Here is a 13,185-nt window from a genome sequence, read left to right as displayed (position 1 = left end):
TCTATTCTCAAACACTGTACAACAGACAATCCTATTTGTTTACTAACACGAGATGCTGAAAGTTTGTTGAGACAGGAGGATTAAGATATTTCTTATGACAAATTTTAATTCTAAGAATCGATAAGAACTTGGATGATTTAAGATTACCTCACCTAATCGGAATAATCTACGTTATATTTCTAAAAATTTATAATTTCAAATAAAAACTAATTGTATCGTAATAAAGTTACCTTAAAAAAATAAAATTTAAATTTATTTATTTCATAATTTCTTCCATAAAATAAATACTCAATCGTTCATTTTACGAGCCTATTCGTTCTTGCCAAAGTGAATACGAAAACAAACTCGCGCAAGATCGACACGCCTATAGAAGACGTACAAACGATCTTCGCACAGATTGGGCGGCAAAAAAAGATCTTAGATCCAGGAAGCAAAGAGAAGAGAAAAGAGCGGACGGAGAGAAGACAAGATCCACGAGAGAAGAGAAGAGGAAGATAAAAATGGAGACCTCTCTTCCCTCGGAGGGAACGAGATGGAACGAAAATAAAAAGAAATTGTCATCGTCCGGGTGGTTGCAACCACCCTTGTAACCGTCTTCCTCTCCCATGCCTTTCCTCGAGACCCCGCTTTACAGCCACTATCATTTGTTTTTACGTTCGTTCCACGCCCGTCCCTGAAAATCCTTTCGCCTGTCGCGACCCATCCCCCCTCACGCGAGATTTCCTCTCTGGGAGACATCGCGCCTCCTCTCCCTCCCCCTCGTGAAAAGTTCAAACGCGGTGGCAATCTTCGGGATTCCCTGCCCCCCCCCCCCCTCGTGGAATAAGAGGGGAACGGCGCAAAGCCGACAGAAAATTTCCAAGTCTCTGGATAAAGGTGTTCTCGAAACTCCTTCCCTCCCCCCTCCCCCCCGTTCCTCTCCAGCTATCTTCTTCTATCGGTCCAAGTTGCCACTGCGGGGCTTCGAGGAAACGGAAGAGGGAACTTTGGACGATGTTTTCTATATATTTGTCGTGGTGTTGAACTTACCAAGGAGCAAGTTTTCGGGATGAAATTCTGTTCAACTGCAAGATCAACCGGGGGGAGATCTCCGGGATTAACTCGACTGGATATTGACTTTGTGAAAATGCCTGATAGACATCATCTGTACGGACGGAGAGTTTCGGGGGGAGGGGGAGAGGGAGGCTTGGATGATTTACTAGGGATTGACGTCGTCGACGTTTTATTCCCTCCCTCCCTCCCTCCCTCTGTCTCTCCTCTCTTGGAAATGTTGTCGGGATTCAATGTTTGGCTTTCCTCCATGGCGAACGAAATTCGTCTGAGGCGAGAGTGTAATTCTGCGATATGTATTTCTTTTAAAAATTGAATTACTGTGCAAAAGTGAATTTTAAATTTTGAACGATATCGATTGAAAGGCGGTGGTGGATTTTTTTATTATAAAAGAAAACGAAAACTAATGGATTATAAAGATATTATATTCAGATATCGAAATTACTATCGTAAGGAAATTAATCTAATCTCTTTAAAAAGAGAAAGAGTTTTGAATAGACGTTCTATGCTTGAACTTCACGGACAGTTAATGCGGAAAATAAAAAAGCTTTGGTTCGAGTAATGTTCGCGAGAAGGATGAATGTTGAAAACGAGAAAATATCGCGTTATCCTGTCAAACTATTTAATTAGCAAGATCTAAGTAGAGAAGATAAGAGTTTAATGAATGCAGATAGTCTTGTAATCCTAACAGTTTTCCTCTTATCTTGCTCTTTGTTCCTTAAGGAACACTGGAAATGAAGTGAAAATTTCGTTGTGAGAATAAAATTATTTTTTACACCTTTCAATTTTTAATACGATGCTCTATGAATTTAATCGTAACTCTCCTTTGTTTCTAATTTAAAAATTGAATCGAACTTGAATTGGAATTATAGAATAATCTGGTGGTTACAGGATTAATTCTTACCTCGAAACATCGATATTTTAACGAAAAGTTGTAACGATATAAAAAGAAAAAGAAAAAAGGAAACGATGATACAATTACTCACGGATTGTCAGATTGGCAGGCTTCACGATCATAGGGCAGACCCTGAACAGACCCAACTTGAAACGTACGCTCACACCATTGGCGAAATTGTGTGATAGATGAGGAAGATTCAGATTCAACTTCTCTTCGGTATGAAGCCAAGCAGGACCCAGAAGCGCTGTGCTCAGTGCTGCGAGCGCTGCAATTCCGCATACCACACCACACCTGGTCAATCTGATACCACCAGGGCCGGCCGAGCAGCACATCTTCGTCTATAAGATTCCTCGTTCTCTTCAGGAAGACATTCTATTATCCCCAAGGATAATCACCTCGCCGATCTCAACGATCCTCTCCTTTCTTTTCGACTGGAAACTTCTCGCCAACTTCGACACATTCTTATACGATTTGTCCACGAATCTATCGATACACACTTTTTTGTCCTATTTTGCCCGGATTCACTGTCGCACTCAAAGTTTCACGTATCCATCATCGTGTGGATGAAGAAATCCTGCTCTCGAAGCATTCCATTCGTTGGTGTATTAAGCATGCTGGAAAAATACAATGAAGATTTAATTAGTAGTTATTTTGCATTCCATGCATACAATGACTTTACACTTATGTTATTCTTGATTTTAATAATTCTTTAATAAGGATATTCTAATCACGATTGAATTGAAAATCTTTTGAAAGAGATTGGCTAGTAAAACTTGTTGATGCTCGTTATAAAATTTTGAGATTGTAGAAAAATCAGCGAAACGCATTAATATAATTAATATAATTAATAGTGAAAGTGTCTTATCTAATTTCGATTTTCACGATAAATTTAAAATATTTCACTGATGATTAGTCGCCCTCGTTCGATGAAAGCGAATAATCCAACTTCGATAAGCGAGTTATCGAGGTACCGTCGAGTTTGACTTTATCGTGTTTCTCTTGGGGGTTGCAGTGACCATCATGTGCCACCACCCCATAAGTGCCATTTAATACACAATGAAAATTTTCATGATCTGCACTGATTCCCACCAAACGAAAGTCGAAAATCGCGGATAAATAATTGGATAGAGAAGAGGTTTGTAAACTTTGTCGAAAGTTGAAAATTCTCTTTAAAACACTAAATGAAAGTTAACATTCAAGATCGAATAATAAATAATCTTCTTTCACAAAGGAGAAAACGAAAAAGATTTTAATGTAATATTTATTATTGAATAAAAATAGAAAAAGCTAGAAAATAAAAAATAAAAAATTAAATTTTTAAAATATCCTAAGAGAAAATTAAGATAAAAAAAGCAATTAAATTGATTCCAAAACTTCATGGACAAAATTAGAATAAAATAGAGTTTGAATGAAAATACCAAAGGTTTAACTTTTGAAATCTAGGAATGTAAATGCAAACAAAATTATAGATTCGAGGATCTAATTCTTCAAAATTTCCTAAAGTTACAATTGAATAAAATTTGAATTGAATTTTTCCAAATAAAGATATCTCTACAACAAACATTAGAATTCATTTCCTAACATGTGACAATTTCCGCATTGGAGTCATCTCTCTTACAAAAAGAAAAAAAAAAAGAAAGAAAAGAAAAAAAGAAAGGAAAAGAAAAAAGTAGAGTAAAGTTGATCGATGCCAGAGCACTGATGGGACGGCCGTTCATCGTTTTCGAAACTGGCATTTGGTTGAACAAAGAATAGTGCCAGCCAGTTGTTTACCGGATCAGAAACGTCACTGAGCTAGTTTTATCGATGCTGGTGTCGGAACACCGGATGTTCCAACACGGACGCGTACGGAATTCGTTGACTGCGAAACAGATCAGACCGACAACGATCTGGCTAGATACGAAAAGGGGGGAAAAAAGCAGAGATGAAAAAACCACGGCGTGAATTTGTTTTAAATGGCCAGCGGCTCTAACGATCATGGCCGACCGCTTTATGAATGACATATGCACGCCAGATTTCATTCGATTCTTATATTTTCCGGTGAGGGGAGAGGAGGGTAACGGGATCCAATTAAAATTTTTGTCCCACTTCCATCGTTACGAATGGAATTCTGGAAATTATGCTTGTCTAATTCTTTTTTTTTTTTTTTGACGGATTCAAAAACGGGAGAAACTAATGAAATTTTTCGACGAGGTTAATGATCGAATGATAAATTAATTTTGATATTGAATTGGAAGTTGGATAATGGATTTTTTATAATATCCATTTTAAAAATATTTTATACATCGAGAAATACACCGATACTTATTACAAATTGTTATTATTTTTGGAGCACGGATAGTGATAATTATTTTGTGTTTTATACAAATGAATGTTTAAAAATTTATCATTCGATTCGTAAAAGTAAAATGTATGTATACTTTTATGAATGGTGGAATAAAGTTTCATATATATATATATTTTTCTTTCAGCAATACCCATTACTTGCGGCATAATTCTTGTTTCTCAAATTCCTTTAATTAATGCCCGCAATAATTCCAGTCCCCTGATATATCGATATATCAACCTACATTACTGGCACGTATATACAAAGTTATATTTTACTCTATGAAAAACTAATTTTCAGATTCCATTGGTAAACTACGTTAATCATTTATTTATAATAAATAATTATATATTGTTATATAAGTATTATACTAACAAGAAACACGTATCTCATTTAATGATAATAATAATTCAAAGCAATGATATATAACTGATTAAATTTAAATCTCCCTTTAAGAAAACTATCTCTCAACAAATTCTCAATAATAAATTCTCAACACCTCGCAGCTCACTAAATTATATACAAATAATACACGAGCAAAGTATCGAAATTCCTCCACCTTCTCCAAACGCACCCTTTATCGAATCGCGGAAATAAATCATGTCATAAAACTCTCTCTCTCTCTCTCTCTCTCTCTCCATCTCTTCGCCCATCTTCGATAGCGTTCCGATCTTAAGCACGAGTGTTTGATGTTCGCTACCTCGTGCATCTCGCATTCGGTGTAATTTTACGATACGATGAAACCGCAAGCTTATATGGGAGTTTCCCTGGCCGAGCTGACGTTTGAGGGACGCAGGGTGAAACGAAGCTTTTCCGAAGGGGCGAATTTACTTCCGCGAGAATATATTTCCGTCTTCGTAAATATTCGACCACCCTCCCACGACACTACTTCCTGTTGTCACGCGAATTTCCGCCGAGGGAAGTTTACATCGTTCGCTCGTTCTAAGCAGCTGTGGCGCACTCATTGAAATCCTAGGATTTTCGGAAGTTGCGCCTCGCAAATTGCCTCGTACCCCCCTTTCCCTGCGTCATTGATCCGTCGACCCATAACTTTTCGATCGCGTTGACCTACTTTCTCTTTACTTTTCTCTATTTTTTTTGTCTCTCTCTCTCTCTCTCTCTCTCTCTTTCTCTTTTTCTCATTCATTCGGTTACAATTCGTATCCCCCCTTTTCAGCATCCATCGATCGATGACTTTTCTTTATTTTTTTTTTCTTTTTTGTAGTTTGGATACATAATTTGTATCCCCTTTTCAACACCGTTGATTCGTCTTTTGATGAACTTTTCGATCGTTGACCCACTTTTCTTTATATCTTTTTCCCCCTTCTTGTTTATAGTTTGGTTATAATTTGGAATCTTGGAGGGAATCGTTGAAGATTCGTTAGCAAGAGGCAACGTCGATTTATTCAAGAATATTTTAATGAGCTTCTTTTAGTGGGCAATTTTATTCCTTTAACTGGGTCACAGGGAGGGAAGGAATGAGAAAGAGAGGATAACAATGAAAGATCTTTATATTTCTCGAAGCATGGACGAGATGAGAAGGATAATATCAGGGATTCAAGATATTAAGGACTTAGACGATAGGGAAGTAGAGATCGTATCGATCGAGAATATGGCGTAATGTATGTAAAAATTACTGTTCCGTGAAACAAAGAGAAGTGTAGGGTAGAAGGTATCGTCACGCTCATTTTCCAGTTCGAACGTTTATTATTTTTATCCTCCACCGGTGTAAAAATGAATATTTACGATCGATTATAAAAATATCGGGGCACGTTTGTGGAGCACGTAGTCGAGCCGTTTATTAAATTCGAATTTCAATAAAAACAATTTCCTTGTTGAAAAAAGATCGATATATTTTATGAAAAAAAATTGGAAAATTTGAATATCTAATTGATAATTAACATATTATGACTACAAAAATTAAATGTATGGAAGTAGAATATAAAATATCAGAAGAGAAGAAAAATACTTTATACATCTTATCACGTCTACATACATTTATATATACCTAACTATTAACTAAGAATAATATATTTTTAAAAAAGACAATTCATAACCTGAATAATAAACTCCTTTCACCAATAATAATATCTACCATATTAGGTATCATTATCATTTCTCCTATGTCATTCATTCATAAAAATCTAATTGGAACGGACATCAATGACATTAGAATAGGAATCGTATTGCTTTCCATTATTCGATTATTCCATAAGTGCGCGAGAGAATGCCAAGTACGAAAAAAGAATTCGCGATTTCTCCGTGGTGGTAGAAAATGCGGTGGCGATAATGGTATCCCTTCCCACACACCGTGATCACCAGCTAGAGTGGTAGGCACCCTTTTTCAACCTAGCCGCGATAATAGCAATTGGAATTAATTTCTTCGAATGGTGGAAAACGTTTTAATGGTTTTTCCACATAACTAGAAACCCATTAACGCATCCCCCACTTATCCAGAGGGCAATGCTCCAATGAAGAACGTTTTCCAATCCTCTTTCAAACCCGTATAGCTTCTCCGCATATTTTATTAAATATCCTTATAGTATTATCATCTCATCACTATTATTGAAAAATCACACGTCGAATCACGACGATACAACAATTAAATATTCCGTTAATTTTCTAATTTATGATAAACGAATCGAAGCTTTTCTTTAAAGCTTTAAAGCTTCCCCTATTATCGCCGTTGAAGAATCACAAAAGTGACGTTCGATTATCAGACGAAACATTAACTTGTTAAAAATATTCGAACAAAATTTTTCCTATCGAAATGATCGCGTATATTTCTTGTACTGGGTCGAAAGGAACGAACTAACCTAGAAATCACATCTGAAAGAAGTAATTAAATCCCTCGCCATGCTCCGCGGCGCTTTCATCTCTTTCAGTCGAAATTCATTGGTAACCGCCGAGGGAGAAGTTTTCCCCGTTTTAAAAGCGGGACGACAGTTTTTCCGGGGTCCCGGGTGAAGAGCATTCGAAGAAGGCGAGAGAACATCAAAGAACGTTGTGGAACAACCGTCGGCATCCGCTCAGAAACCGCGGTCGGAATTTTTCAACTTTTCCCATCGGGCCGTCGAACCTGTCGCGACCTCGGGCGCGGGGTGGAAACTTTCTCGACAAAAAGCTCGATCGGTAAAAAAGGGAAACAAGAGGGTGGGTAGAAAGTCACGAGTTACTGCACTCCTCGGTGTCACTCGTGAACCAGGGAGGGGGAAGGCGAGCAAGCTTCGCGCCCTGATCCTTCCACCCGTGAATCGTGGTTGGTTCGAACTTTTAATTACCCGCTACTTAAGAAACGATCCGTGAAAGGAGGAAGGAAGGAAGAGCGAAATGGAGGGAAAGAGAAGAAGAGGGGAGGGGGAGGGGGGATAAAACGGAACGTGAAGGCCCTGGCGTTTGCGGAACGCGGACTTAAACAACCACTCGAAACTCGCTTCCTAACAAGAAAAATCTTTCGAGTATCCTTTCTGGGGTAGCCATTCCAACTTCTAACAACACTTTTTCTTTCTTTCTTTTTTTCCTTTCTTTTCTTTTTTTTTTTTTTTTTTTTAATTAATTAAAGCTGAGCATTGAGAAAGACTCATATAAACTGGCGGAACTGGGAAAATGATCCTGTAATTGGAATCGGTTGAGGGGGAGGGGAAAAAAGAAAACTGTTGATTCACGAAAGGTAAACACGTTATTGGAAAAATGCCAATACAGAGAGACGAGAAGGAAAAATGAATTGGAAAATATATATTCAACGTTATTTCATTCCACGATGCATGATTTTCCCTCTCGTTAGTTGAATTTCATAACATGTAGAATAGTGCTCGATTTCGTGCACACACGTGAAATTCTGATTTTTCATGGAAGTCGAGGACTGTTGTATTTTTATCTGAATGTTTCTACAATAAAATCGTTTTTTTCTTATATCGAATTAAAACGGATTTTCCATCGTTTCTTAAAAAATTATGCAATATTTTTATCCGATTTCGATACAACTGTAACTCTCGTGAGTAATGGAATGGCAATTTATCCTTGGACAAATTCAATAAGAGTCGGTGATCAATCATGGTGTAATACCCATCGTGAAATCATTTGTATCGTTTTATCATTAAAAATAATTTATTACGATGGATGTAATCCGTTTTACAATGTAAGATTAATCTTCGTGAAGGAAAAAAAGAAAAAGAGAATCAATTACTTTTCTATGCAGTTCCCTTGTCAATTTCCATTGTTACGAAAATATCGTAAAAACGTATAATTATTGCTAATTCCAATAATACTCTTCCTATTCTAATACCAATGTATTATAAATTATATAAATTAATTACTAGATGCCGAAACAATCAACGAAAGAATATTTTCGATAATTTTACTTAATATAATTAATTTCTGAATCACATAAATATAAAAAAAAAACACTCCAAATACAAATAATTTTATTTTATCCATTTTATTTTAAAACATAATTAATCGCAATCGTCCAAAACAACCAAAGAAAATATTTCCAATATCCTATAAAAATCTATCGAAAGTATATAACGTTTTTAAGAATCCTAGAAATAAACTGTAATTCGATCAACGCCCATGTAATTTCCATTACTTCGCAAGACTAATTATTTTTATTCTCAAAAAATCGAAATTAATAAAATGTAATTTAAATTCAATGTACATAATTAAAAATAAACTGGTTTCCCTTTCGATATCGAATTTAATAAAATTTAATAAAATTTCCACGAAATTCGCGATCAACGTGTAAACATGAATCTCGCGGCTGATTTTTCGTCACCCCCCTCGGCGTACAGCCTCTGTATTTCCCAGTGGACAAGTCTCGGTATATTTAATTGAAAAACATGTAATTCGTAATTTCCCAAGGGAGTCGGTTGCACGTCTCCTCCTGATAGTTAAGCTACGCGGCGGGAAATCCATGGAACAATTTCGAATAAACGACCAGCATTCTTCTATTCGTTTCCCCTTTTCTTTCAAATTCCTCGACTTTCGTAGATACCCGTTTAAATAAATTAATGCGTACCTCCTTATGATTATTTCTGTTAAAATTGTCGATCTCATCGTGGTAAATTTGCGTTCGATTTGTTACGATTAAAAACATTCGTTAATTGAACGAATTCGAGGGAAACGAATAAAATTTTTTATGGATAATGAAAAGTTAATGTTTATTGCCGAATCTCATGTTCATCAATATTAATGGAATGAAAAAATTTTGCGAATATAAAAATTTGTCGAAATAATTTAACTCTTTTTCATTTTAATCTTGAATCTATTTTTATAATTATAATTAAATACTTGTAAACGAAATTTCTAATCTAAGAGAAATTATAAATGTTCTCTGACTGATTGGAATTTGTCAAAATTTGTTGAATATATTTTTGAAAATTTACGTCTGAAAAAAATATTTATTATGTTTTATACATTTAATTGTTAAAAAGAGATGAGATTTTTAGTACAATGAAAATTTATGATTCCCTGGATCCAAAAGAATAAAATTTTTGGAAAAATCCTATGAATAAAAACAGAGATAATTTTTTTTTTTTTTAAATTCATTTAAAACGAACTGTAAATATATTTTTCATCGTAAATACAATTTTTAAGCCTCGAACTGTTTTTTTTTTATTTTTTTGGAAAAGCTATAATAAATAACGCGGTGGAAACGAATAGCTTTGTCCTGACGACTCGCTGAATTCTAAAAGAGGTTTAAACGCAACCCAGTTTTCAAAAGCTTTTTCAAGTCACAATATTCTAGGTATTTTTTTGCAACCGACGACAATCGAAACGTTCATTAACATTAAAAAAAAAAATCATAGATGCTTTTAAATTTTACATAAAATATTATAATGAATATTATAATGAATACACAAATGAAAGTAAATTTGAAGAATAATCAAAACGAATAATAATACATAAAAATATTTTTTCAAAAGAAATCCTTTGAAAAAATATTTTCTACTTTCTCTAATTATTAGAACTCCTAAAATATCTAAAGTAAACATAATTAATTAATGCTTGCCAAAATAATGTATTATCTCGTTCGCCTTTATCCGCGTTTCATTGATCAAAAATTTCTCAATATAATTTCGAAACATCTCATGTATCGAACTAATTGGAATTAAAATTCAAAATTATTCAATTAAAATTTCCCCGTACGATTTTCACGTTATCACGTTATCAATTATTCTAACGCTATCATTTATCAATTCTCTACGAGCATGCTGACAGGATCATGGCGAACAGCGTGGCTCACTTTCCGGAAATAAAAGACGTAAACAATTTGTGGGGAAAATGTGGCGTATCCCGACTCGCGAATACACAAGGGAATATCGAGCCGTTTATTTCTCCGCTCTGTGAATCATCTAGACAGAGATAATAGTTCACCTACCGCGAATTTTTACGATTTATCTAAAACGTTACCTCAGAATTCACGAAATCGGAAGTCCCTTGTTATCCGATAATTAATTTTCGATAAAATTTTAAAATAATTTAACAAATTGGCGATCGTGTTCATGAAAATACATCTAATTTCTTGCTGTTAATTAATAATATTACAGAGAATTAAATATGAATTGGTTTAAGATGAATGAAGATATAGATACGTTAACGGAATTATTAATTATAGGTGAATAATTTGATCATTCTGTAAGTTCTATTAATCATAGGATAATTAAGTATCCGTCAAATTTCGTGAACGATTAATTTTATAGAAAAGATTTTATACAAAGATTATTAATTTTCTAAGTTTTAATTTATGTAATTTAATTTCACTTCCTTTTTGAAAAAGGGAGCATATCGAGAAACAAATAATCGTGAATTAATTAATATTTCCTTTTCTATAAAATTAATTTTTTAGATTGTAAATCTAAATTGTGAAAATTAAATAATATTCTCGAAAAAGTGAAAATATAAAGGAAAGATATAACTTTCTTTAGAAACGAAAAATATACATGTATTGCGACGTGAGTAATAAACAAAATTCCAATCGAGTTCCAAGAATTAGAATGTTTATCTACAGCAGTTTTTGCCGTAACCGTGAGAACGGTATACACGAAGAAGAATATTACGTTTCATCATTATTAAATAAATAATTTAATTCAAATCAACGCTCGCGTTACATTTACGCATAATATAAAAATTTCGATGCAAAGAAAAAATTCAATATTTGTTTCTATGAAATTTAAAACCATAATAATAAAAATTATGGTTCTAATTTTGATAGAAAAAAAATATTGAATTCATTAATTCAAACAAATGTAATAAACTTTACTATCGATGCATATTTCACAAGTTATTCAAACCAATATAAAAAAATCTTATTTAATATCTAACTTTGAAATCTAATTACTATAACCTCTTTAATGAAATACATGCACTATCAATGATATAAACAATGAATAGATAATTCTAAATTCTATCTATATTATTAATAAAGTCTACCATTTAACGATATTATATTATAATTTCGCTCTTTTAACTAATTAAAAATATTTAATTATTTGTGGTACATACCTATACTCCAAACGATTCGTAAAAATCCAAACACACGTCGACCATACTGATGTCTTCACCATTCGATCACTATTCGTCACGAATTGTCACGTTGAACAGCGTATAAATGATACTGTAAAAAAAAATGATAATCGATAACACATTTATACACTAAAATTTCACGAAAATATAACACACAGCTGTAATAAAGCTCGCGTTATTCGAAAAACACGTCAAACGTCTGTATTCCACGACGGCCGGAGGCGAACTGCCCTTCGTAACGCGCGCGCCACCATCTAAAGCGTGCGTGCCACCGAACATATCCGAACGCCGCAAAGACAAACGAACTTACACGAAGTTTTTGCAACTAGTTTTCGCGCAATAAACGCTTATAAAATCAGAATGTTTTTTCAAATACGCGATATTTACGACTAATTACCTTCTATGATTATTCGTAATTGTTTAAAAAATTAAATAACACGTGAATTGCGTTTCATAATTATACATCGAATATTTCGATCGTTTCGATTATTTCGAACGTTTCGATGTGTTTACGAAATTTTACGATATTTCTGATTAAGATTATAGAATTGAAATATTTGACAATAACGAGTTATTTTAATAAAAATTGAATAAAAATTAAAGCGTTTAACATAATTTTATAGAAAAAATGAAGTCGCATATATATGGAAAGCATTTTGAACATAGCGTCGTTATACACGTAACGAATATTTACTTCTAGTGATATATAAAGGATGAGAATTATTAAATACCTTGAATATTTCGATGACTGGATCTTGTGTGAACACTTTTAAGAACATTTGACCATGGAAATTACACGAATCACTTATATAACACAAAAAATCACAGAGCTTGGTACACTGTTCGTCGATTGCATCTGGCGCGAAGCGTAATGGCGTCGAAAGATGTAATGTCATTTCATATTATTTTCGCGCGCCACCGATAGAGAGCAGTAATGCCACTCTAATAACTACCGCGAATTAAACCGCGGAATATGAAGCATTTAAAACGTTTATTAACAACCTGTAAATATATTGTGTTTAATATACTATGACATGAACTTCCAAGAATTTAATAAATTTTAATATATCAAAGAATATTATTTAATATATCATAAGAATAATGAGAAAAGAATTTTTAAAAAGTAGTAAATTAAATAATATTTATAACAAAGTTTTCTTGTTTTTGCAATAAAAACTTTAATTTCGAAATAATTGAACTTTTATGATAAAATAATTACTTACAATTTCCTAACTATTATGCAATTTGAAAGCACTCTCATATTGTTTTACATTTAATTAATATATACCTGAATAATCTAAAGTTAATGTTAAACTGATTAAACCATTAAAATGGTTAAAATGATTATACCAAAATATATTTAAAGCACTAAATTATGAATTATTTA

General features: G+C 33.7%; 1 protein-coding gene across 1 annotated transcript in view; it reads right to left on the bottom strand.

Annotated features, from left to right (window-relative positions):
* Window positions 1–12,026, bottom strand: part of LOC100865516 (uncharacterized) — a gene marked incomplete at its 3' end in the record, with an annotated part of 114,193 nt that extends 102,167 nt beyond the window's left edge. Inside the window, exons 1-2 of the mRNA XM_012491873.3 lie at window positions 11,778–12,026; window positions 2,037–2,562 (exon numbers count right to left, since the gene is read on the bottom strand). Of these exons, the coding sequence (XP_012347327.2) occupies window positions 2,037–2,280 (244 nt within the window). The remainder of the gene's footprint in view (window positions 1–2,036; window positions 2,563–11,777) is intronic.
* Window positions 12,027–13,185: the final 1,159 nt, after the last annotated feature.

Source organism: Apis florea, unplaced genomic scaffold, assembly GCF_048593485.1.
Source record: "Apis florea isolate Af1SG1 unplaced genomic scaffold, ASM4859348v1 contig_2508_pilon, whole genome shotgun sequence".
NCBI lineage: Eukaryota > Metazoa > Arthropoda > Insecta > Hymenoptera > Apidae > Apis > Apis florea.
This window is presented reverse-complemented; position numbering and strand designations above follow the sequence as displayed.